Raw genomic sequence first — 23,025 nt, forward strand, 5'->3', positions numbered from 1 at the left:
AGTGCAGACAAAAAAAAAGAAGTCCTTAATATGTCCAGGCAAAACTCAAAAGCTACAGAAGAACACAGTGTGCTTGGCAGGAAAGATAAGAAGTGATCTGAGAACAGGTATCACTGGCTAGCGTAAGGTGAAGTTCACTAGATACCATCGTGAGGTGAGGGGGAACAAAAGCTCCAAACAGGCATCTTTAACCTCATTAGATTGGCTGAAAAGTAAGGTATAACTACCCTTGAAAGATGTCTGAATTTAGATAATCCACTCAATGGCTGCATTTCTCCCACTCCTCAGTAACCCAAAAGGAAGCACTCATCTGGTCTTAAATGATGGGGATATTTAATTCTTACTTCTCTGTGGACAGACTGTGCCTGACACAACCCCTCTCCACTACCCACAATATGATTGGGCATTTGCTGAAACTAAAATACAAAATGTTGACTATTACATACATCTCATCAAAAGGTATAAATACCTGATGGAAGGAGGTAAGGCAGATGGAATTAGCCTCTTCTCAGTTGTATCCAGTGACAGGATGAGAAGCAATGTGCATAAACCGAAATCTAGGAAATTCCACTGCGGGTGGTCAAGCCATGGAAGAGGTTGCCCAGAGAGGTTGTAGAGTCTCCAGCCTTGGAGATATTCAAAACCTGACTGGACACTGCAGAGGACTAGACTAGATGACCTCCCCAGATGCCTTCCAATCCCAGCTGTACTGTGATTCTGTGAACTCTGCAATATGGGGGAAGGGAAATGCAGAAAATAAGCAGAGGCCCAGCTAAAAAGCATGAGCAATTAAATTGTACGGGAATAGTTCATCTGTGGTCAAACACAAGTTTTCCCTCTTGCTGCTAATTCCCTCCCTGTGCTGGTACACAACATTCCCTGCTCCCAATGCACCATTTGGTCTTTCCCCAAGTCACATACTGATGAGCCATTCCCACATGCAAGGCAACTGGTTGGACACAGGGGAACGCTGATTAAACAACAGTTGGAACAAAGCAAGCCAAAGTGTTTCCAGGCTGTAAGCCAAAATCCTCAAATCAAGCAAACGTAGAGAAATGTTTCCTCATATTTCAGAGCTCTTTCACATATTCACTTAATAGCACAACATATGACACAGGTGGTGATATTCCCACAGGAGGAGCCAATGGTTTCAGCAAGTCCCTCTAAACTGTGGAGGTCCAATCAGACCACACCAGCCCCTCACATCTCCAAAACATGAACTAAGCTTCCAGCTTCTGAAGATGCTTGGTCAGGTTTTGCAGTAGCTAAGTCTATATCATAAATGTATGTGGGAAAGAGAAAAGTATGCTTACAGCAGGTGGCAGCAGAGAGATAACAGAGGTATGATTCAGAGTTAAGTCACTGTTCCAATGATTAACTGCACCTATATTCACACCAGCTTTCAGTTTTGCTGAAATTTCTTTACTTCCAGCATCAGAAGATTGTTTTATTTTTCTATTTTTACAAAAAGTTAGTATCTAAAATTATTTTACTTATTGTGCATAGTGTTTTATCTATTTGGTTTTAATAATTCAATAGTCAACTATATGAAGAAGTTATGAAGAAGACAAGTCAGATGATGGAGGTTCCTTAGCCTATAGAGCCTCAGAATTACCAGTTTGGTCACTGCTAATAGCTTGTTGAATGAACTAACACAGGTTTCTCTGCTAAACAGGGCAGATTCTACAGAGTAGACATTCATCTCTTTCCTCAGATTTATTCAAAAGATGAATAATAAAGGCAATCTTCACTAAAAAATAAAGGCAATCTTCACTTCAAAACTGGGGGAATCCATAAGCAAGTCTATCCCCTTTGTAAAGAACATGTCAAAGCCCCTTCTCTAAGCTGTAGCAGAGGCTGTATACAGGACTGTTCTACTAATATAGAAAGAAGTATTACCTATTTTGGGTGAAGGAAAAAATCAAAGCTTTGGTTTTTTTTGACATTCTGCACAGTTTTTGACATTCTGTGCAGCAGGTACAGGACAATAAATACTGAAAGCTATTTCTAACCACAGCTATCACTTGTCAGTACCTCACAGAACAGGACACATTCCAAGTACTTTAATGCGTAACAAGCAGCTACAGAGATTTTTAACTTTCAGTACAGGTTTAATTTTGCAGTATACTCGTTTTTCGGGGCACATCTGTGAGAACTGAGAGATCTTCTATACTCTATTGATCTTCTTTTACAGGGTCCTCAGTCAGGACCATTTTTCCTCACCAGTCTAAGCTTTCTTTGACAAATTCGTGCAAAGCATAACTTCAGCTCAGAGCTAGTGTTGTACAAAAAAAAATGTGGTCTGTTCTTACATTTTCATTTCCTTCTGTTTCCTCCACACAAAAATAAGTGGCAACAGACTGAAATCCTCCTCTCTGAAGGCAGCAGATGCTGAATACTATCTTAAGCAGGAGACAGGGCATTCATTATACCTTGGAGTATAGTCCAATTTTAGCTAAAGCAATGAACAAATTTACTTCTTGAAATACTCTACTTTTTGAGAACCCTTGTAAGTCAAAGCTTATTGCTTTTACAGTTGAAAAGTTTCTACAGGCTCAATTTATTTAAAAGAGACCAGCTTATTCTGCTCCAGAAGAGGTCACATTTCTACCATTATGTCAATCTTGTGTCAATTCGTACATTAAACAGGACTAAGTTTGTTTTCTTTCTCTCTCTCTCTCTCTGAAAGCAGATGGAGAGGTAGAGAGAAGCAGGAAGGGAAAGGGAAAAAGAAAACAATAATCTTAAGTTTCTGCTATGTGATTAAGTTTTATTTCACAGAGACTGAACACGGTGAAATCAAAAGTTATATCCAGAACTTTAAACAGTCAGTACTTTCACTTACTCCAAATGATAGTTTTTAGCTATAGAGTAGTAAGAATGATTACAGAAATAATACTTTTTTAACAGAACAGAAAAACAACACCTGAGCTTGCTGTTTAACGCAAGAAGTTACTCTGTGCATCTTTCTTGTGTGTATTTTGTGCATTTGTGTATTCTCCTCCTTGTATATCTTAAGCTTCAGAAGTAGCTACAGTCAAGTTTTCCCATTAGATTTTCCCATTGTCCTCATTTTTATATCAGAAAATAATTGGTACTGAAGCATTACAGAACAGTGAGCCAAACTGAGGTTGATTTTTCCCTCCCATCTTGTTCCTCCAAAGCCATAATAATCACCATTTTCTCCTTTTATTGTCCTCCTTGACCTTCCAAAAGATTAGTTCCATACAAGCAATTGCATCTTCCCTGGAATCATGACCACCAACTAGAGAAGAACAAAAAAAACCGTTTGAAGAGTTAGATTATGTATTTTTTTATAAAAGAATGGTAGCTTTGTTTATTAAGCTGAACAATTGTCGAGAATATTAAGACAATACTTGGTATTCAGACAGTTTTTGATGCAGCTTCTCGCTACCAGGATTCAAGGTAATAACCACATGCTTCTAGCAGTCCAGTATTGTCTGGCAGTATTCAATTTCCCACCGCATTCTCCAGCTTCAAGATCCAATGGAGCCTGGATTAGTAACCTAGAGTGTCCAACATAACTGTCTTTGGAAAACCAGTCTCCCCAAGTCATGTACTTTCAAATCAGGAGTTGGAAGATTAACAGATGACAAGTTGATTTTGCAACTAGATGGTAAATTTCTACCTTGGTTAATTAAGGACAATCTACTTGTCCTGATCTACTGAAATGCTCCACAAAATCTGAACAGAATGGAGTTAAAAGACTTAAATTATATATGGTTATACACTTTTATTACCTGTTTAGTCAAAGCTTAAAAACTCAGCAACTTACAAGTCTACATGTTTTACACAATTCCCATAACTACAAAAAGTAGAAAGGTTTTAATGTATTCTGGCTGGAAAATAGTGGTAGTCATCCAAACCAGAAATGTATACAATCCTCTCATTAGTTGGCAGCTATCGTAGGCATCAGAATACCCTTCCTAACATTGAGTCAACACAAGAAAATGCTGGCTACCAGGATAATGGTAGTTAACTACTGAAAGTTCTGTGCGGTCCTTACTGAAAGTCAAAGTGGCATGTTGGGGCTCTCCTAGCAACTTCAGGATAGGTGGAGAATAGACCTACTATATTCAGCCATCATCTTCATAACCAGAAATTTGACACAGTGTCAAATTGTCACATTGACTAATTTGAATATGTGTCCCTCAGTAAATCCTATATGAGTTGATCAAGGGAAATCTAAATCCTGTATGGTTTAAGTTATGTTAAAGAAAGATACTGTTTTGAGTATAGAAGTTTCAAGAAAGGTACAGAAGATCTCAGATAAACAGGTTTGGGACAGGGGCTGGTTATTCAGGAACCAAAAAAGTTGTGGAAGAAAAATCTGAGAGCATACAGTTCAGCATTTTCATTTGAAGATGGCAAAATCCCCTCCCCATTCTATGTTTCTGAGCTAGTTCCTCAAAAAGAAAAAGGTATTGCTTCTTTGCCCTACAGCAGTGGACTACTGCATAGATTCCACATCTACTGATTCCACAACTGCTTTGGGCAGGGGAGAACACTACAATATAGTAAGTTGATACTAGGGAGAAAAATAGTATTCTTAAATTTAATTGAGATGTTCCATTCCCCAAGGAAGCAGAGGACTTAAGTGCTACCACAACAAAAGATGACTCAATAGTGAAAGAACAGGCTTCTAGCTTTCTCTTGTAAAACTTAAATGCCAGTGACTTGAGATCACTTTTCATATGTAGCAGCCTAGACTCAGAAGCAAAGATCTTCAGACATTTACAGACATGTAGTTGCAATTCAGATACCTACTGGCTTAAAGCAGTGTAGTACCTCCTTGAGTGTGGAAGTGGTTATACTTCCCTCTCAGTGAACACATAATTTACACAGTCATGGTAGTCATCTGCAACAGCATTAGTGTGTTACATGAATGCTTTCACCAGCATGTTTTATAACAGCTATCCGCGCAATATCTATTTAGATTGAACATATAAAGAACTGTGGAACCCAATGGAAGAGAGTCATAGCTTTTCTCTGTGGCAGAGAAGTTTATACCACTTAGTAACCTCTACTATTCACAGAATCAGAAGACAGCTGGCAAAAACCTTGCAGGTTCTAGTTTTCTCCCTTCCTAAAGGTACCTTAAGAAATAAAAGAGAACAGTCGCCAATAATCAAATAGAAACTATTCTGTCATTTGGATAAGAAAACGGAGGTGAACCTGTGATCCCTCCGCCCTTACTATCTTTTGTCAGAGAAAGTTCCAATCCTCATTTGCTTTCCAACCCATGAAGTAGTGCTCTTGTCTTGCCATTCCACCCTTTGGCTGCTGCTATTTTTAACTGCTCAGGAAAGTACAACCTGTATGAGACATGTTTTTCAAGTAGTCTATAAAAGGCTCAACTATTGAAACCATAGTCTTCTAGCTCTGTTACATATTCTTCAATTTTTCAGTCAAATCAAGTATATGATATACTGTAAGTCAAGCTACCTCAGCAGCTGCAGTTCTTGTACTTTAGACAAAAATCCTGGAGTTGAGACCCATCTCAACTGGAGTTTGACGAGTTAAATCACCACAGACCTACTGCTTTCTGATAGCAAAGGGTGTTTCATTCTACTAATCCCTAGGCTTACAAAAAAGCAAATCTAGACTTGAAGTTTATTACCTTTCTCCAGTACTAGAACAAAACTAACACAAACTAGCACAAAGCAGCAGCACAAGCCAATATAAACATAGGGAGTAGAAGTCATGCGTCAGTTTTTTTTCATTTTTTTTAGAAATGGCAGTTACCTAGCTTTATAGGTTAAGCTTGGATTTTAGCTCAGTGGTCATCAACAAAGAATGATTAAATCCAAACTTAAGCAGAAGAGTCTAAAGGCAGAGTTTTGGCTATTTGAGATAGCCATCTTCAAGTCTGTAGAAATAACTTTTTGACATTCCCCTTACTCCCACCACAGTGCTGTGCATCAGACTGTCAGAGCAAAGGAAGTCATAAGATATTATAAGCTTTGAGATATAGCATCCAGCTACTCCACTGGGTATCAAAGGCCATTAAGTTTTGCTCTGTGCAACAATTTATATATTCCCTGGGCAATGAAGATATGTTAGCAGCACAGAATATTATTTGCTGTCCAGAAGGCTTCACTGGTAAAAACAAATATGAATCTGCCAGTTTATTAGATACTCAATTTAATTGATTCTAAGATGAGATTAAAAACAATTATTTAGAATAACATGGTCAATGCAAAATATATCTGTCAAATGCAACATTTCATAGGTATTATATGCAACTGTAGAACAGATCTATTGCTTTGTCTTTGACAGCCAGCCAAGAAATTTACCGTAATTTTACTACTGAAAACCCCTGCTGAAGAGCTGTATCAGCTTGGATAAGCAAGTGAATCTTGAAATAGATGTTAGCCTCATCACACTACCTTCAGAATTTTAAGAATGCCCCTTCTACAAGGGAAAGAAACTGGAACACTTTTGTATGGTGAACACTTTGACAAGCCAACCATACTGGGGGGGGACAAGTGAGAGGCTGTGTGGTGCTTAGTGCTGTCCGGGGTTAAACCACAACACCAATGACATTACCCTTCAGGTATATCCTCTGCATTTACTATACTATTGAAGTAAAGATATCCAAGACAAAGCTTTAAATGACAGCAAGTGTATTACTACCTTTTCAGTTTTCTGGGTTATTCCTGTCTCCCACTTCATGCTGCAATATACTGATTGCTTAATAAGAATCTGCATTCTTACCATCATCTTGACGAATTCTCCTGAGGTAGTCAGCCATCAGACTTCTAAGTGCTCTTTTGTGAGGCAAACCTAGCCGATGAGGAAACACTATTGATGTGTCCACTACTGTGTCATGAATTAGCTGGAAAAGAGCAGAGACCACAGCAATGATTACACATCCAGTTACAGTCTTGCACCTCCTTTATTTATTAAAGAAATCTCATCTAGCATCTAAACCATTTCCGTTCTCAATAATATGTCCAAACTAATCCTTAAGCCCCAAATACTATGTCATCTGTCCTGTGTTCCTCTATTCATTATAGAATGGCAAACTGTGGGGCAGTAATAACTGTGGAAAAATTGTGCTTTGCAGTGACTTCTGTACACTGCATTGATGTTTATTCACTAGTTGTATATATACACTGAACATAACTAATTCTGTTTTTAGGTAGTCAATACCATACTGCAAAGTCTCATTTGCTTTGGCCTTTAGATATCACTAGCAGGGAAGCCTATCAAAGCTAAATTCTAATTCCTTCATCAGTAATAATCACAGAATGGTTGAGGTTGGAAGGGACCTCTGGAAGTCATCTTGTCCAAACCCCCTGCTCAAGCAGGGCTACCTAGAGCCAGCTGCCCAGAAACATGTCCAGATGACTTTTGAGCATCTGCAAGGTAGAAGACTCCCACAACCTCTCTGGACAACCTGTGACAGTGCTTGGGCATCCCACAGTGAAAAAATGTTTCCTGATGTTCAGAAGGAACCTCCTGTTTTCAGTCTGTGCCCACTGCCTCTTGTCCTGGCACTGCGCACCACTGAATAGAGTCTGGCTCGTCTTGTCATACCCTTCCTTCAGGTATTTACACACATTGATAAAATCCCCCTGAGTCTTCCTGAGCAGATGGTTATACTTCTTATGGAATATTGCTGCCTTTGATATTTAAGAGCATAATCCATGCATTTCTGGTACCTAAGGTAATTACCTAACAGGCAGCATAATTGTTTACAGAGATTCTAAGAGCAATACCTTAGTATTACTTGAATTGTCACTGCCTTTTATGCATTTGCCAGCATGAGTTCAGCAAGATCAGAAAACATACAATTCTAGGTTTCTGTGAACCCAGAAATAAAAACAATATTATTCAGTGGTGATATATGGTTGCAGAGCTAGAAGCACAAAACAGCAAAGTAGGAAGCCCAAATGTCAGAATCTTTACCACACTGTGTTTGTACATACACCTCCTTCTCTGAATGTAGTATTACCTTTAATACAGCTATCATTTAACCATCAAGTACATTTCATTCTTTTTTTCATACATGTTGATCTGCTGAAATTCAACATTCTTTTCCTTTTTGAAATTAATTAGAACACAGTAAAGACAAGTAGTCATCTCTTAAAATCGGTTTCAAACAGGTTATTTTACCTTGAGAGCAAACAAGCCATTTTCTAAGCTGTGTCCAATTAAAATTGTATCTGCACTGAACATGTTTAACAGTATTGCCTGTACATCCCGAAGAGATGTTGTGGTATTCTTCAGATCATCCGCCGTTGCTCTAGAGAGTCTAAAGACAGATTCAGAAGAGCTTCATTAACAGAGACACTAAGAAATGTCTAGAAGAACTAGCTTTATAGTAGTAATTTCCCCAGCATCTCAAGTTAACACTAGCCAGCTTTGAAATCACACAATGTTGAAGTCAACATAAGGCATTTTTTCATTCTCTCCCTTTTCACCTAGGTAGTGTAAGATAAACTAAGCTAGGTTATTTTAACTTAGCTCTACCACTACAAGCGACTGAGCCTGTTTTTTTAAGCATGGACTAAAGACAGGGCTCTGAGCAAACAAATATTGCTGCTGAAGAAGTAGGAACACATTATGTTGGTTCTCCTCTAACTTTTTTTACAGTGAGGCTCAAAACCTATGTTTCTTCTCAGAGCAGTTGCAGGTCTTCAAAGAACTAACAGGAATCAAAAACACATCTTCCAGGTCTCAAAGACAAAACCCAATAGGAAGACCAAATACAGGTGATCTGCACTTGATCTTGCACAGCCAAATCTTGTTAAGCTGTACAGTCTGATGGCCTCAATGCATGGCTTATGACTATACTGCTTTTCTGTGAGACAACATTTCTAGAAATTTGCATTTGCTTCTATCCCCTTAGGGAATTTAGCAAGTTCTGGGAGGTTTAACTTAACTTTTTTTTTTTTTTGAAGGAAGGGAAGAAAAAGTCTTCAAATGTGGAAAAAAATAAATTGAACTAGGCAAAGAGAAAAATCCTTCTTAACTGAGCCTGTAAGAACAAAAGCCTAATTCCTGATTGAAGGTCTTTGATTTATGTTACCGGAAACAGACATGTAAGAGGCATGTTTCTTCTTATACAGTCATCTGCCAATTTATTAAGTCTAATCCTGAAGTACTATAGACTAATTAGCATACCTTATATCGTAGTCTACAACTTTACCATCTTGTTTAACAAATGTATCGTAGACAACCTGTAGCTTATCATCGACCACTGTCACTCTAGTTAGTTCCAAGCCGTGGGTTGTGTAACACTGAAGAAAAGAGTAAATTTAACAAACATTTACACAGCAATGATGTTTCCTTACATTATGTAAGTTGTACAGAAAGCAGAATTGGCTACAACTCAACAGATCCAAACCATTTTGCTCACTGCATATTCAACACTAAAGGTCTAGTCACGTAGAGTGACTAGTCAGAGTTTTGCAGACCTCTCGGAGACATGAGTTCCAAACTACTACAGCTAGGAAATTGCTTCATTAACAGCAATATAGTTTTCTATTAACTGAACCAAACTTTTTAGGTTGCTCATACCATCTCGCAGTCCAGAGCATATACACCATAGTTTCCATCAAAAGGCGGTGATTTTATTAATGTCTTCATGAAGCCTTCTAATTTCTCCCTTCTTCCATCATGAACATGAAGCTGTAAAGTTTCCATTAGTATTTAAGTTTGCTAGATATATCTTACACAAATTGCTAGACAATTTGTTTCTCTAACAGACATGAGAGCATATATATAATACTTCTTGTCAATATTTGCCACATAATTTACTAAACACTAGTAAGTAAACCTAAAAAGCTTATACCAAACCATTCGCAGAAAGCGATGACCCAGCTTTAAGACAAAAGGACAGAGAAAGCAAAACTGAGATACTGCAGCATATAAACCTTCTGAGGTTATTCCTACCTTGGCAATCTGACATCCAGCAGACCCAACTATTCTCTCACAACAGCTGTAGCGTTTTTCCATGCCACCAGGAACTGCCAAAAAGAAAAGTTGAAAATTGAGTAGTTTTTGCAGCAACTAGCAATGGCAAAAACAAATCAGTACCCTCACTCCTCCTCTCAAATTTCTTTTCCATTTTCTCCTGAGACTGCACTATGGAAAGAAGCAAGTCCCATCTACAGGTCCCACCTACGCCAAGATGACAAACTCTACATTGTTCCCTCCTGAGACAAGGTGTCCATCAAAAAAAAAAAGAAATACCAATGAATGGGAGAGAGAAAGTTGTAGTATGCTCTAGAAGGTTCTCCCTGAAGGAAATATTTAATGTCGCTGCTGAGTATTTAAGGTGTCTCTCAGAAAAGATGAGAAGGTTCACTTAGAAGTTAGTGCAAGGCCACATAATGAACATTTTTCTATCTCCTTCCTACACCGTTTTATTAACATCAGCTTTCCTAAAGTTATGGCATATTCAGAGAAAACAGGCTTTACTAACTAGCTACATTCCAAAAGTACAGCAGAATATATCTCAGCTGAACCTTGTGCAAAAAGAAGTTTCATACTCTGATCTTGTTGAGTTTTGACATGAGATGTTACAACTTTTAACGGCTTCCACGAAGACTGAATGCCAAGGATACCTACCTTTTTGTTCCAATACTCTACCAGAATGATAGTTGCATTCTTCTTTACGTCTATGTTCTCCTGAAGAAGTAACAGCATATACTTCGCCACACCTACAGCACACTCTTTTGAAAGCTAAAAAAAGATAACAGAGCATATTTCGTAGCTGGCTCGCCATAAAGTTAAAAAATGCTGAATTGAAGTATAACAAAATTACATGAACAGTAGTTGTGAGAGCAGAGTATCGATACATAAGCAGCCTCCCAAGATTAGCCATGTATAAAAAAAACCCAAGTTCCTCTATAGCACAGTAAGAAATTCAAGTTTACCTGCAACTTCTTCAATTACTATGTTGAAACAAAAATTTAAAAAGACCTATGAAGCTTCATGGTTTGTTTATGAAAGCTTGTGAACACACTTGTAGTCCAGGCACTAAATACAGAATACTGCTGTAATGTATCATTTTATACCCGTGTATTTTACTGTCCTGTGAACCACTGACTGAAATTTAATTTTGTTGCAGTCTAGTAGCCACTCACCATCATATCCAGCATTTTTTACAACCCCAGTAAGTATAGCACTACCATTTTTTTCAGGATTTGGTCGAGGGAAGTTATTTTCATTCAATTGTTCCTCAGTCAGAAGATAGTCTTTTAAAAGTTCATATAGAGCACCACCTGTAAATGCTAAAACAAAAACAACCAAAAACCTATGAGTAAACAAATCCAAAGCTTAAGCAATATTAGAACAAATGTAAGTAGCACTTAAATATCCTAGTACTTCCAAAATAAAACCAAGCTGAAATTACAACGTGTGCACTATAGTTTACATGCAAAAACTATATGCTTGTACCTCAGAGCAATTAGAAGTGATTAGAGGTGAAGCATTATTCAAAACAAAGACGCTAAACAATAGGGATGTTACTTGACTAGCTATCCCAGAAAGGCTAGGCATGCAATACTAAAGAACATGCTCTTTTCAAACAAAAATGCAATATTTTTCCCCCAAGAATGAGCCTTAGATATAAATAAGAAATTGTGTTGGAAACCCTTGCAGTGGCTAATTGATAAAGCTTGACCAAAAACAGAGCAACATTTTCATGCTGAAATAAGCCCGTTTACAGGCTAAAGTGAAGAACTGACACCTCCCTCCTTCCCCTTTCTTTACCTTTCTCTTCCTCTAACTTTATGGATCCAGAACCACTGCAAGATCTGCTGTTACTAAGTTGTCCTGAACACAGAAAAACGTATTTTTAGCATTCCTTCTCAATTTTAGATTTCCTCTTAATATCCTAAGCAAATATTTATAAATCAAAACACCAATTTATTTCAGTATTCTATTTCTAGAAAAGGATTTAAATATGCAGAAATATCTTTAAAGTTAAACTAAAGAATCCTTTTAAGACATTTCTCTGCTGTTTTAATTTCTACACTTACAACCCATTAAAAAAAAATCTTCATTGAAAACAAAACTACCATGATCTCTCAGCTTTTTGAGAGTCTTCACAGCAAAATTCAGGTACATTTTTTTACTGCCACAACGATCATAAACAGATTGCTCTTCTATCAGGGCCTATGTTTAAAAAAAAGAAAAGATACTGAGTGTTAGTGGAGTACTGTACGTTCTACAAAAAGCACTGCCATTTAGAACCTGATATTCTGAACCTGGAGTAATTACACATGCAAGTAGTGTCCTAAATCTGAAGTGCAACAGGAGACACAAAGTCAGATGGATGAGACACCTAGAAAGACAAATTCAGTACTTATGAAGCAAAGATGTGTGGGGGACATCAGTGCTACAACTCAGAATTTAAATCTAATCCTTGCAGGAATTCGAACACTCTTAGAGTAAGTATTCCTGTGGCTACAGACAGCTTTTTCTGATCCTGCTTCAAAGGAGGCATTATTACTTTTTAAGGAAACAAGAAATGTTTCCTTGATTTTCTTTCTGTAGAGAGGTAAGAAACAGAAGTGAAAGGAAGGTCCAGCACCTTTTAACTTTGAAGAAGCACACTTGAAATAAGGTGCACGTTCATTAATCTTCTGGGGGAAGAAAAATGCTTCTTCCCTGGTTTTATTTCACTGTTTACACTATCTGCATAGTCAACAAAAAAGAAGCTCATTTGAGGCATAAACAGTGCCTTCTAACAGTCACTACAGCAAGTACAATTCACAAGTTGAAATCTCTAAGCAAAGGAAAAGAGAAAGTGGAGAACTGATGAAGCTGAGAAATAACACAGCAGGAACTTAAAGGGAAGGTAAAACAAACGTTACTTAGTGAGAATGAAAAGTCAGACATACCAAGGTAGGCTGCATAATATAGAGAACACACAGTATATGGCAGAGTAGTAACATCTGATGTTTTACAAGCTTTCATTCAACATATAATTAAATACACATACAGAGTCTTACCAGGACACCTCCATAAAGTCTTTTGATTTCCAGCATGCAAGAAATTTAGATCATCTAAAGGTTAAGCTCAGGATATTTGTGCCTCTCAGACCATATCTGTTGGCTATAAGCTTAGGTAGCAGTTGGTGTGGTGTAAACAGTAAATACAAGATCAAAGGCTCAAAACAATTGAGAGATTTATGGTTGTTCTTCAAACACGTTTTCCTCCTGTCCTGAATAAATCTCAAAGTCATAATTACATTCCAGGAAGCCTCCAGTATTCACAAGAAGATTTTTATTTTACATTTGTAAAAGAAAAACTTTTCTTTTTTAATACTAACATAACATGTCTTTTTGGAAGCTAATTAGCAGTGCTAAAGACAAATGTTTTTACTGGGAGAAAACTGAAACTGATTGATAACACGGGCAAGTATAAGACCAAGTACATTTTAACTTCTGCTTACTGAAAAGTCTGAAATATTTGCCCTAAAAAAAAAATCAAATAAAAAAACCCCACCAACATATTGTGCAAGATAAGACCTACTGACTTAATTCAGAAGAGGAATTGTGAAGATCTATAAAACATTACAAACCTTGTCAATAGCTTCGTTCACTGTACTACAAATTTTGAAGCATTCTGCAAAAAAAAACCCGACATATCGCTGTCTTGTCTCAAGTGGTACTTTGGACCCTGATTCTGGAATAGAAGGCCTTTTCTGAGTAGAAACCTTAAAACAAACAAACAAAAAACCCCATATTAATGTAGTCAATATGTAACAAATAGCCCAAAAAACTAAAACCAATTCAGACATTCTTTTGCCCATCCTTGTAGGGGAAAAAAAAAAAATCAAATATTGCTGAATAGCTATTCAGAAAACTGGAGTTGCACATGACAGAGAGCCAGAAACAACCATCATAAATAGTAGTCATAAAGATTTCCCCTGCTTGAACTAAACAAAGTAGTCTTCTGCTCAAAGTTATGTGAGGTGTTAAAACTATTTTTTAACCTTTTTCTCAGAGAAATTTCAGTCCTTCAGCAAGGACTAGCAGGTCAGTTATGATTTAAGTCATGGTCTCCATCTGGCCTTTATTTCAGGCAGTACTTCACTCAGAGAGTAAACTAAGAACCCAATGAACTAGACTGAAAAAAAAGTTTATTTTTAGGAACCTATAGTCTTTGTTAGACAACGCAATGTAGAGTTTTTGCTTATCACAATATGCTTATTTTAACATTAAGCACAGAAGTTAAAGTGATCACATTCAAAAATCTGGCAGTAAGTTAGGTTAACCATGATATCATCACACCCAAAAAGGTCCAAGCAGTTACAAAGATGCATTGGGTGTATCAAACATGGAGTAATATGCCTATACCACATTTATTCACTAAGGAAGATCCTTTAAAAGCAGCATTTAAATGTGTGTGCTACTACCAAAGGAAAGGTAATTTTTGCATAAAGGGAACAAAGGTAATGCGTATCATTGTCACAACCTAATTTCACCATTATTGGGGCATGCAGTATTCTATTTAGGAAACAAGAACGTACATATTGGAGATAGGAATTAAGAAGTAATTTGTACTCAATATCCTAGAAAAACGTCAATAAACAAACTGACTGAAGCCATAACATTGGACATTTTTAATTAGAAAGCAAAACTCTCATCTTGTAATTTATCTGACCCCAGGAATCTTCAGTGACCTCTACTATAAAAAAACCCCACAAGGATAGAGTAATTTTTCTGAGACGAGAACCTTACAGTACTCTGCCACTCAAAATTACACAGCAAAGTTGGCACTAACAAACCAAAATACGTCCGCATTAACCTTTTGACAAGTTCCTTGAAAGCCTTTAATTTAAAAAGGTATCTCTCCTGAAGCCAAATAAAGCCTTTCATCAGATATCATCTGCTACTATCCATGGCAGGAAGTTTTAAGGGAAAATAACCAACGTACAAGCATGACTTGACTGAAAACAAACTAGTACTTAATTCTCCCATCCCAAGCATTTTGATTAACAATTTATATATTTAATTCCTTTCATTTGTGTAACGCTGGTTAGTACAACCAAGAAAAATGAAAATACAATTTGCATAGCAACTTGATAAAAGCACACAGGAAACAAAGCAATTTTTTTAAAAAGCTATACTGGTATATCACATCATAAAATACTCTTTGAAATTAATTACAGTTTTTCCACTTCTCTTCCCATTCATATACCGAAGTTCTGCAGCAGTAATTCTACAGTACCTTGCATGGCACAAGGGTAGTCCTTTCAAATGAACTAACAGAAAGTCCACAGGGCATTGCTGTTGCAACATTTCCTTCCAGTAGTATATGCAGTTGAGCACTGCTGGTTTCAATGGGCTGAACTTCAAGTAAATTTAAGGAGGCTGAAACACACAGAAGATACAGACTGAATCTAAACTCTGACGGTAAGCTTTATTTAAATTACATTAATCTGAAACACAGATATTTCACAGCTCCTTTTTTAAAGCAGGGTAAAAGTACACTAATGCACAGAAGCAAACCTGGAACATCAGGAAACACATTAAGACTTCACTTCTGCCAATAGATTTTATGCAAAGTGTTTTCCAGTATTTTTGAGATCATATATCAGTTTGAAGATGTTAGAATAAAGCAACCACAAAAGTCAAGTTAAAAGCTATTTTCAAGTTGTAATGACTATGATTTTTAAACACCTACTTGCCTGCCTTCCCTGTCCCTTTGCCCTCCCCTGCAACAAAGCATGATAGCAAGAAAAAAAAAAAAAAATCAGGAAAACCACCATTCTACCCTCATCTTCCAATGCAATCAGTAAGTGCCCTGAAGTATTGCTTTGCCTTTTTAAAGTCAGGAAAGCTACAGATCTCAGAAATAAAAATTTGTCATGAGATTCTGGAGCCAAGGTATCAGCATTTGACTTGCAGTCATCCTGCTTAACTTTACTTGCATCAGCACCTATTATACAGCAAGACACATTTGTACACCATGAGATACACTAATCCATTTTACTGTTAGTCAGAAAGAATGCACACATTGGCAAAATGACTCAACTTTATGTGAAGATGCTTTATAGCATGCGTAATAAAGACACGTGAATGAAACTACAAAGTAGTATTCTATTAATTTAATTGCTAGGTAGGTTACTTTGCAAGCGTATATTTAAAGTGACAGTAGAAGAACTGGAGGGGAAACACTGTTTAACTGGTATCGAATGCTGAAAATAACTTTACTCCAGGATTTTTCACATATGAAGGAGAATTTAAAGGGAGAAGAACATACGATTTTCAAATCACAAGATTTAATAAATTGTTTCAGAAGGTCTGAATACTTCAGACTAGAATCCTAACAGTTGATATCAGTACTAACAGGAAACTCACCAGATTTCTTTTTTTATGCTTTCAACTCATGTATCAAAAGACTTTCAATAAAACAAATTTTTTAGGATTTTGGTCAAAACTGTACACGTTCAGAGAACTTAGCACAAAATACTTGTCCCCTTTCCACTAGAGCTACCAAGACTTCAAATATAACCTTGTAGTTGGATAGGGCATCTATCTGCACAAGCTAAGTGCTCATCATCATTCAACTCACAACTAACATTCACCACAACAAAATTAACACATTCAAGCAATGCCTAACTGAACAAAAATGAAGTTTAGTTTTTCAAACCTATGGATCAAGCTGTCATACCCATTGGTGCAATGCTTTGAAATTGAGTGGCTGACAATCCAGACATAGTTTTCTTCTGTTCAGAAGTTGTAGCAATAAAAGCTTGTCCCCTTGTAACTGCAGCTGCAAATTCCATTGCCTCCCAGTCTGCCTGCTGAATTTCTGCATCACGACCCTGCTGCCGAGGAGATGCTTTGAAAGGCACTGTTTCATTTTTGTTATGTACCTGATATGCACAAACACAAAACCAGAGTTAACATTTAAGCAGTTCCAAATCACAGCAAGACAGTGTTAAAGTTAACACGTTGCTTCTTAAAACTGAATTTTGCTATCAGACTCAGAGCTCAGCATGCTGTCCCTGGAAGGAAGCTCAGGGTTGGTGGAGGGGGCTTAAAGAATGATTCCTGCTATTAACATTGCCACCTACAACACTGTAAAAGCAGAGAAAGCAACAGCCACTTTGGGTTTCCAAGAGCTGTATCTGTAATCTCATGGTACAAGCCTCCACTCCAAACTGACTTTTCAATACTCGTTAGCCTCAGCTGCCCTGGGCAGCAGCTTACTTCACCTGTGTCAGGAACCAACTCTAAGTACTACAATATTTGCTACAACTTTTAACAGAAGAGCTGATGAGACATTTGTTCTAATTCATTTCAAAATATTTTTTATAATTAGATTACAAGACTCAGCCAACCTGAAGTTCAACATGAGTCTACAGATATTAAGTAAAGCTATGTTGAGCATCAGTTTATTACACGATTATAACTCACATCAAATTTTGCCATGTGTGCAACTCTTCTTTTTTGTCCAGGAACATTTACTTTGGTTTCTAATAAATTGAGATCTACATTTCCTCCAAGGGCCTATTAAAAACAAGAACAGACTATTTAGACCAGCGGTTATGAAGCTCTAGACTTCGGTAATATCCTCATCACCCACTCACTCCAATGTTTCAGGATGTTCAGTCAAAAAACTCACCAGGAAAATTACAATTCTAACAGTATTAGCATTCAGAACAGTTAAGCCACAGTGCTTTGAAGCTGAGGCAGTAGTACTCAAAGTTCCTACATTTGTTTATAAAAAGAACAGGAGACTACTGAATACACAACTGCCTCTAAAATGTTGCTTATTACAGTAAAAGTAAAAATGGCTACCCCAAGGCAGGGAGCTATTCAGAGCAATTTTCTACTTCAGGAAACATACAGATCACCCATTGTCAAACTAGACTAGAGAGTCATAAGTGTTGCTTATGACTTTGTCTACTAGCATTGAAGGCTCAAATATTTAACCTTTACAATACACATTTTGGAAAGAGTATTTGAACTCGACTATATATCACATCCTGTCCGCATACGCTCAGAAAAAACACTCAAGCACTGAAAAGGAAAAAATACCTGCTTATCACTATCCTTCTTTCGTGCTTCTCTTTCAAACTCATCAAAAATTCTCCGACACTCCTCTAAAGGATCATCTGATTCAGAGAGCTCTGTGTCCTCCCCACTGGGTTCCGCTTCCTCAGCGAATGAACTCAGCAGAGTTATTTCACTTTCTTTCTTATTTACGTAGTAAGTTGGATATGGGTATGTATCTTCTGGGCTATCATTACCCCCATTTTCTTCTATGCTCTGGCTTTCCTCTGTATTTATTATTTCCTTATAAGGTCTTTCAATTGTGGTTTCATCTTTTGACGAATGACCAGTATACAAGACAGTCTGTGTTACTCTTCCGCTGCTCACAGAGTCTTCATCAGTAATACGCTCCTGAACAAATGCTTCGACCAATATATTGGCTTCTGCATTTCCTTGCTTCAAAATTCCCTTCTGCATGTCTGCCTCAATAAAAGCAGCTGAAGATACACGTTTCTCCTCAGTATAAGCAAGCGCATCTCTTTCCTCCAAAACCTTCAATATATCAGTGTTTACATCAGGCAAATAAATCTCATTTGCCTTTGGAGAAACATTGCCTAGTTCTTCAGATTTATTTAAACCTTTGCCATTCTTCCACAAAGTGATAACTTTCTCCGATTTTCCTTCTGTACACCCAAGAATGTCTGCTATAGCACTAGCATGTAATTTTTCTGCACATATTACAGCAGCCAGTTCTTTGTCCTTGTTTCTGTTTGTATAGTTCCTACTTATTCTTGGCTTTTTATTAACAGCTTGTGGTGGCACATCAATGACAAGATCACATTCATCATCAGAATCTTCAAGTTTTATTTCAAGTTTCACTGGGGAAGAGTTTCTTGACCTCTTTGTGAATACATGTCTACGCCTAAATGGAGACATCTTTGAATTCCCATCCTGATTTTCACATGGAAATACTTCTGTTGGCTTACACTGCTGCTTAGCATTTTCATCTTCATTTGTTACTGAGGAGATAGAGACACCTGCAAAATAATTTTATAGAAAATTATATTCTATGTCAAACAGTGCTCGACAACTATAATCAACAATGTATTTTTCTAATTAAAAAGCAACAGCCACCATTTGTATACCAGAAAACTGAAACCACATCACACGTATGTGCTAAAAAATGTAGTACAAGTGTTTAGAAGAAAGCATCTTACAAGTACTTAGAAGAAAGTATCCTACTTTAAGATCATTTTTCAAGGGTTAAAGTGTTTATAATCATTTAATTGGGAAGACTGTACTGTGAGAGTTCCTTCTGTTCCTCAATTTCATTCTTGACTGAGTGTACTGCTATTTTAATCCTTTTGGGTTTTCGTAAATCATCTGCTTCTTGAGGAAAGACAGCTATGACCTTAAATTAAGTCATCCTAAACTGCAATCCACAGATTTCAGCTGAGGAAAAAGAAATAATCTATTTTATTAATTATGCACAAGACTACAAGTCTCATTGGCCCAAATATCCAGTAACACTTCATGCCAGGCATATTTATAATTGTGCACAAACTTTAAGCAGCCTTGAAAGTCAAATTTTCCAACTGCAGACTTAAGCAACTAATCATTATCTTTTCAGCTTTTATAGGCTGTGGACTGCTTACGAAAACTCAACCTGACACTTTCTCAAGGCACTATCTCCATCCTCACATGGATATTCTGGCAAATCACAAAATGTAGTGGTTATTACCCTCTCAATTTATTAATTGCATACAGACACTGTCATCCAAGAGATCCGTTAGCATCAATCATGTATTTTAACAACAATGCTATTTACATTGTTATTGAAAAACATGTGTCACCATTTGATTTCAACAGTGACTGTATAAGCAATTAGAAAACATTTCAGGGAATTACTAGAAAGTCACATTACATTAGTGAATGGTATCCTTTCCAGGTTACTCAAAAATAAGTAATTTTGGCATTAACACAGTAACAATACACTAAAACAGGGCAGTACCCAAAACCTCACTACCCTGTTAATCCTGTGGGTTAACCGTGCCTGGCAGCTGAGCCCTATGCAGCCGCTCTCTCACTTCCCCCATGGGATGGGGCAGAGAATCAGAAGAGTAAAAGCGAGAAAACTCATGGGTTGAGATAAAGACAGTTTAATAAGTAAAGCAAAACTTTGCACACGAGCTGTCGTGGTTTAACCCCAGATGGCAACTAAGCACCACGCAGCCACTCACTCACTGACCCTCCAACAAGGATGGGGGAGAGAATCAGAAGAATAAAAATGAGAGAACTTGTGGGTTGAGATAAAGACAGTTTAACAGGTAAAGCAGATGCTGCGCACACAAGCAAAGCAAAACTACTTCCCATCAGCAGGCAAGTGTTCAGCCATCTCCAGGAAAGCAGGGCTTCATCATGCCTAACTATTACTTCAAATGTCTCCCCTTCCTCCTTCTTTCCCCAGCTTTTATTGCCAAGCACAACATCATATGGTTTGGAGTACCCCTTTGGTTAGCCTGGGTCAGCTGTCCCAGCTGTGTCCCTTCCCAACTTCTTGCCCACCCCCAGATTACTCACTGGCAGGGCAGCATGAGAAACAGAGACGTCCTTGAGGCTGTGCAAACATCCTTCAGCAATAACTAAAACATAGGTGTGTTATCAACATTGTTTTGGTCAGAAACCGAAAACTTAGCACCATACAGAGCTACAAAGAAAACTTACTGCATCCCAGCCAAAACCAGTACACCTCTCTACCTCAAAGAAATACTCTGAGCCACTATGAGCTGGTCAATCTTCTTATCAGAAATATAAATAATCTGAGAGAGGTAATGTTTCCCCACCTTTTATACAGGTGAGATACCATTTAGACTATGTGGTAATCCATGTTATAGGATTATTCTTTGACTAACTAGAGCCTGAGCAAACCTTCAGGGTTCAAGCTTCAAATTTGCTAGAAATTGCAGAAGCCATTTAGTGATGGATGTTGGTCACTTGAAAGGAAACACCTATGGACTCAGTCTTCGACAAGTCACATTATGCTGGACAACTACCTGCAAAATCAGCAAGTGGAAGTCAGGAAGGGAATGAGTCCACGCTGTTTGGTTCCCCCCCCCTGCAACTGCCATAGATCTTAGCAACCATCAAATTATCCCAGTGCTTTTTCCAGGCTGCAATGCTTTATGCTCAAGCAAGAAATCTTTGAGAAAGAAATAAACCATTACCATGTATAGGTAACTGTGAAAACCCAAGTACTTATTGTGGAAATGAAAACTGCTGCACAGAAAGAGACTACATGCAGAGTAATAACCTGACCTGTGACTGAAGTTTTGGCACTCCCGAGTTGTGAAGACAGAAAACATAGACGTGATAGAGTAAGAGACACTTTGATGGTTCCCTGGATTACATACTTAGCAAGCAACTCTTAAAACTATCAACATAACCCACATCAAACAATGTGGAAAAGACCAACCCAAGGTAATCAGAAAGCAGCTACTTGTTTTTAATTATAAGCATTTCAAACCCAGTTTGGAAGGAGGTTGCTTTTTTCATTAACATAGGCTGTTAGTATTGATAAGTTTTGTGCTTCCCATTTTAAAGTCATTTTAGTACTCTGCTCCTCCATTTGGCTTTATTGCCAACACTACTATTTCCGCTAATGAGATCTAGCTTACAGTAGCCTGAAAACACTTGGTCATAAGAGGAACATGACAAACATCAAAAAAGCTAGTTACAAATCTTATTACACTTAAGAAGAAAGTGGAGCACCATGGGAGAGGCATATTAAAGTTGCAGTAGAAAATGCCAGTTATTCAGATGTGCAAGCAGGCTTTCTGCAGACTGCTAACCCTGGAAGGAAAGCAAGTGCCTTACAAAGATTAAAAGCAATTCATAGTACAACTTCTGCTCTTCATGACAAGGGCTAAAGGTCACACACCACAAAGGAAAGGTGATATCCTCCTACCAAGAAAGAGAGGAGTCATCAGCTTTTATTATACTGTCACACACCAGTTTAAGCAATGCTCCCGAGACCAGCTTCCTGAAGCCTAACCCCAGGCACAAACACCAGCTTGTATTATAGTTCTAGTATTGGCACTGCTGTTTGCCAAGTGGGGGTGTTTAATTAATACCTTTTTTTCTCCTAAGAGCAAAGACAGAGCAAGATCGTAAAGACCTCCTACCGCGTCCTTTCACTCTTCAGCTCTCACGCACGGCACTACAGCTCTATATTGAGCTACCATTCTCAAACAGCAGGGACGAAGCCATGCCCACGCCTCAGCACCTTCGAGCACCCGCCACCGCCGCCCTGACGGTAGCGCTGCCGCCTGGCAAGCAACCCCCCAGAACCGGCGGGGTCCTGCTCCCTCAGCACGGCAGCCCCCGGCTGCCGCCCCCCGCCCCCCAAGAGGCGCAGCGGGATGGGACAGGGCGGGCCGTCCTTCCCGCCATCCTCACCCTGGCAACGGGCGGCGGCGGCAGGCCGCGGCGCGGCTGGGGGCGGCTCCCCGCGGCGTGACGCCTCGTGGCGGCAGCGAGGCCGCTGGCAGCCGTCACCCGCGGCGCCGCCGAAGGCGCAGAGGGAGGCGCCGAAGCAGCTGGCGGGGCGCATCACCCACTCCCGGCCGCGGCTGGGCGCCTGAGGGAGAGCGCGGGAAAGCGCCAAGAAAGCGCCCCGCCCCCCAGCCGCTCGCTTCACCGCTGCGCCGGCGGCGCGCGGCCGCGGCCGCCCAATGGGAGCGGAGGAGTGGGGCGCGGAGGGGGGCGGGGCCCCAGCCCGCAGCACCGCCCCCGCCGGGAGCTGTGAGGGAGTGGGGGGGGCGTTGGCGGCCGGGGTGAGGGGGCGCCTGCTCTTCCTGGGGCAGGGCCGTGTCGTGCGGCGGCGGGTGCCCCGGCGGTAGGTGTTTGTTTGTGAGCTGTGTCCCAGGCTGCCCTTAGAGCACGCGGGTCCGGACAGCCCCTCCGCCCCAGCTGCAGCAGAACTGCCCCTGCTGAGGGGCTCCCCGGGCTGCCACGGTCGGATCCACCTCATCTGGAA

At 39.0% G+C, this 23,025-nt stretch overlaps 1 protein-coding gene across 2 annotated transcripts; it reads right to left on the reverse strand.

Annotated features, from left to right (window-relative positions):
* Positions 1-2,746: 2,746 nt before the first annotated feature.
* On the reverse strand, positions 2,747-22,722 carry LOC142076064 (RNA exonuclease 1 homolog). Of its 2 annotated transcripts, none has more exons than XM_075138430.1 (16): positions 22,446-22,722; positions 18,036-19,027; positions 17,412-17,504; positions 16,663-16,867; positions 15,217-15,359; positions 13,565-13,699; positions 12,057-12,153; positions 11,749-11,811; positions 11,121-11,267; positions 10,603-10,716; positions 9,925-9,998; positions 9,550-9,660; positions 9,154-9,269; positions 8,143-8,281; positions 6,739-6,859; positions 2,747-3,265 (listed from the first exon to the last, which is right to left on the reverse strand). In XM_075138430.1, exons 1-16 carry the CDS (start codon positions 22,597-22,599, stop codon positions 3,174-3,176), a joined length of 2,796 nt encoding a protein of 931 aa, XP_074994531.1. In that variant the 5' UTR covers positions 22,600-22,722; the 3' UTR covers positions 2,747-3,173. The 2 variants fall into 2 exon arrangements, with proteins under 2 accessions (XP_074994531.1, XP_074994532.1); XM_075138431.1 differs by lacking the exon at positions 22,446-22,722 and adding an exon at positions 22,121-22,402.
* Between the last annotated feature and the right edge of the window lie 303 nt (positions 22,723-23,025).

This window comes from Calonectris borealis, chromosome Z (genome assembly GCF_964195595.1).
Source record: "Calonectris borealis chromosome Z, bCalBor7.hap1.2, whole genome shotgun sequence".
Taxonomy (NCBI): domain Eukaryota; kingdom Metazoa; phylum Chordata; class Aves; order Procellariiformes; family Procellariidae; genus Calonectris; species Calonectris borealis.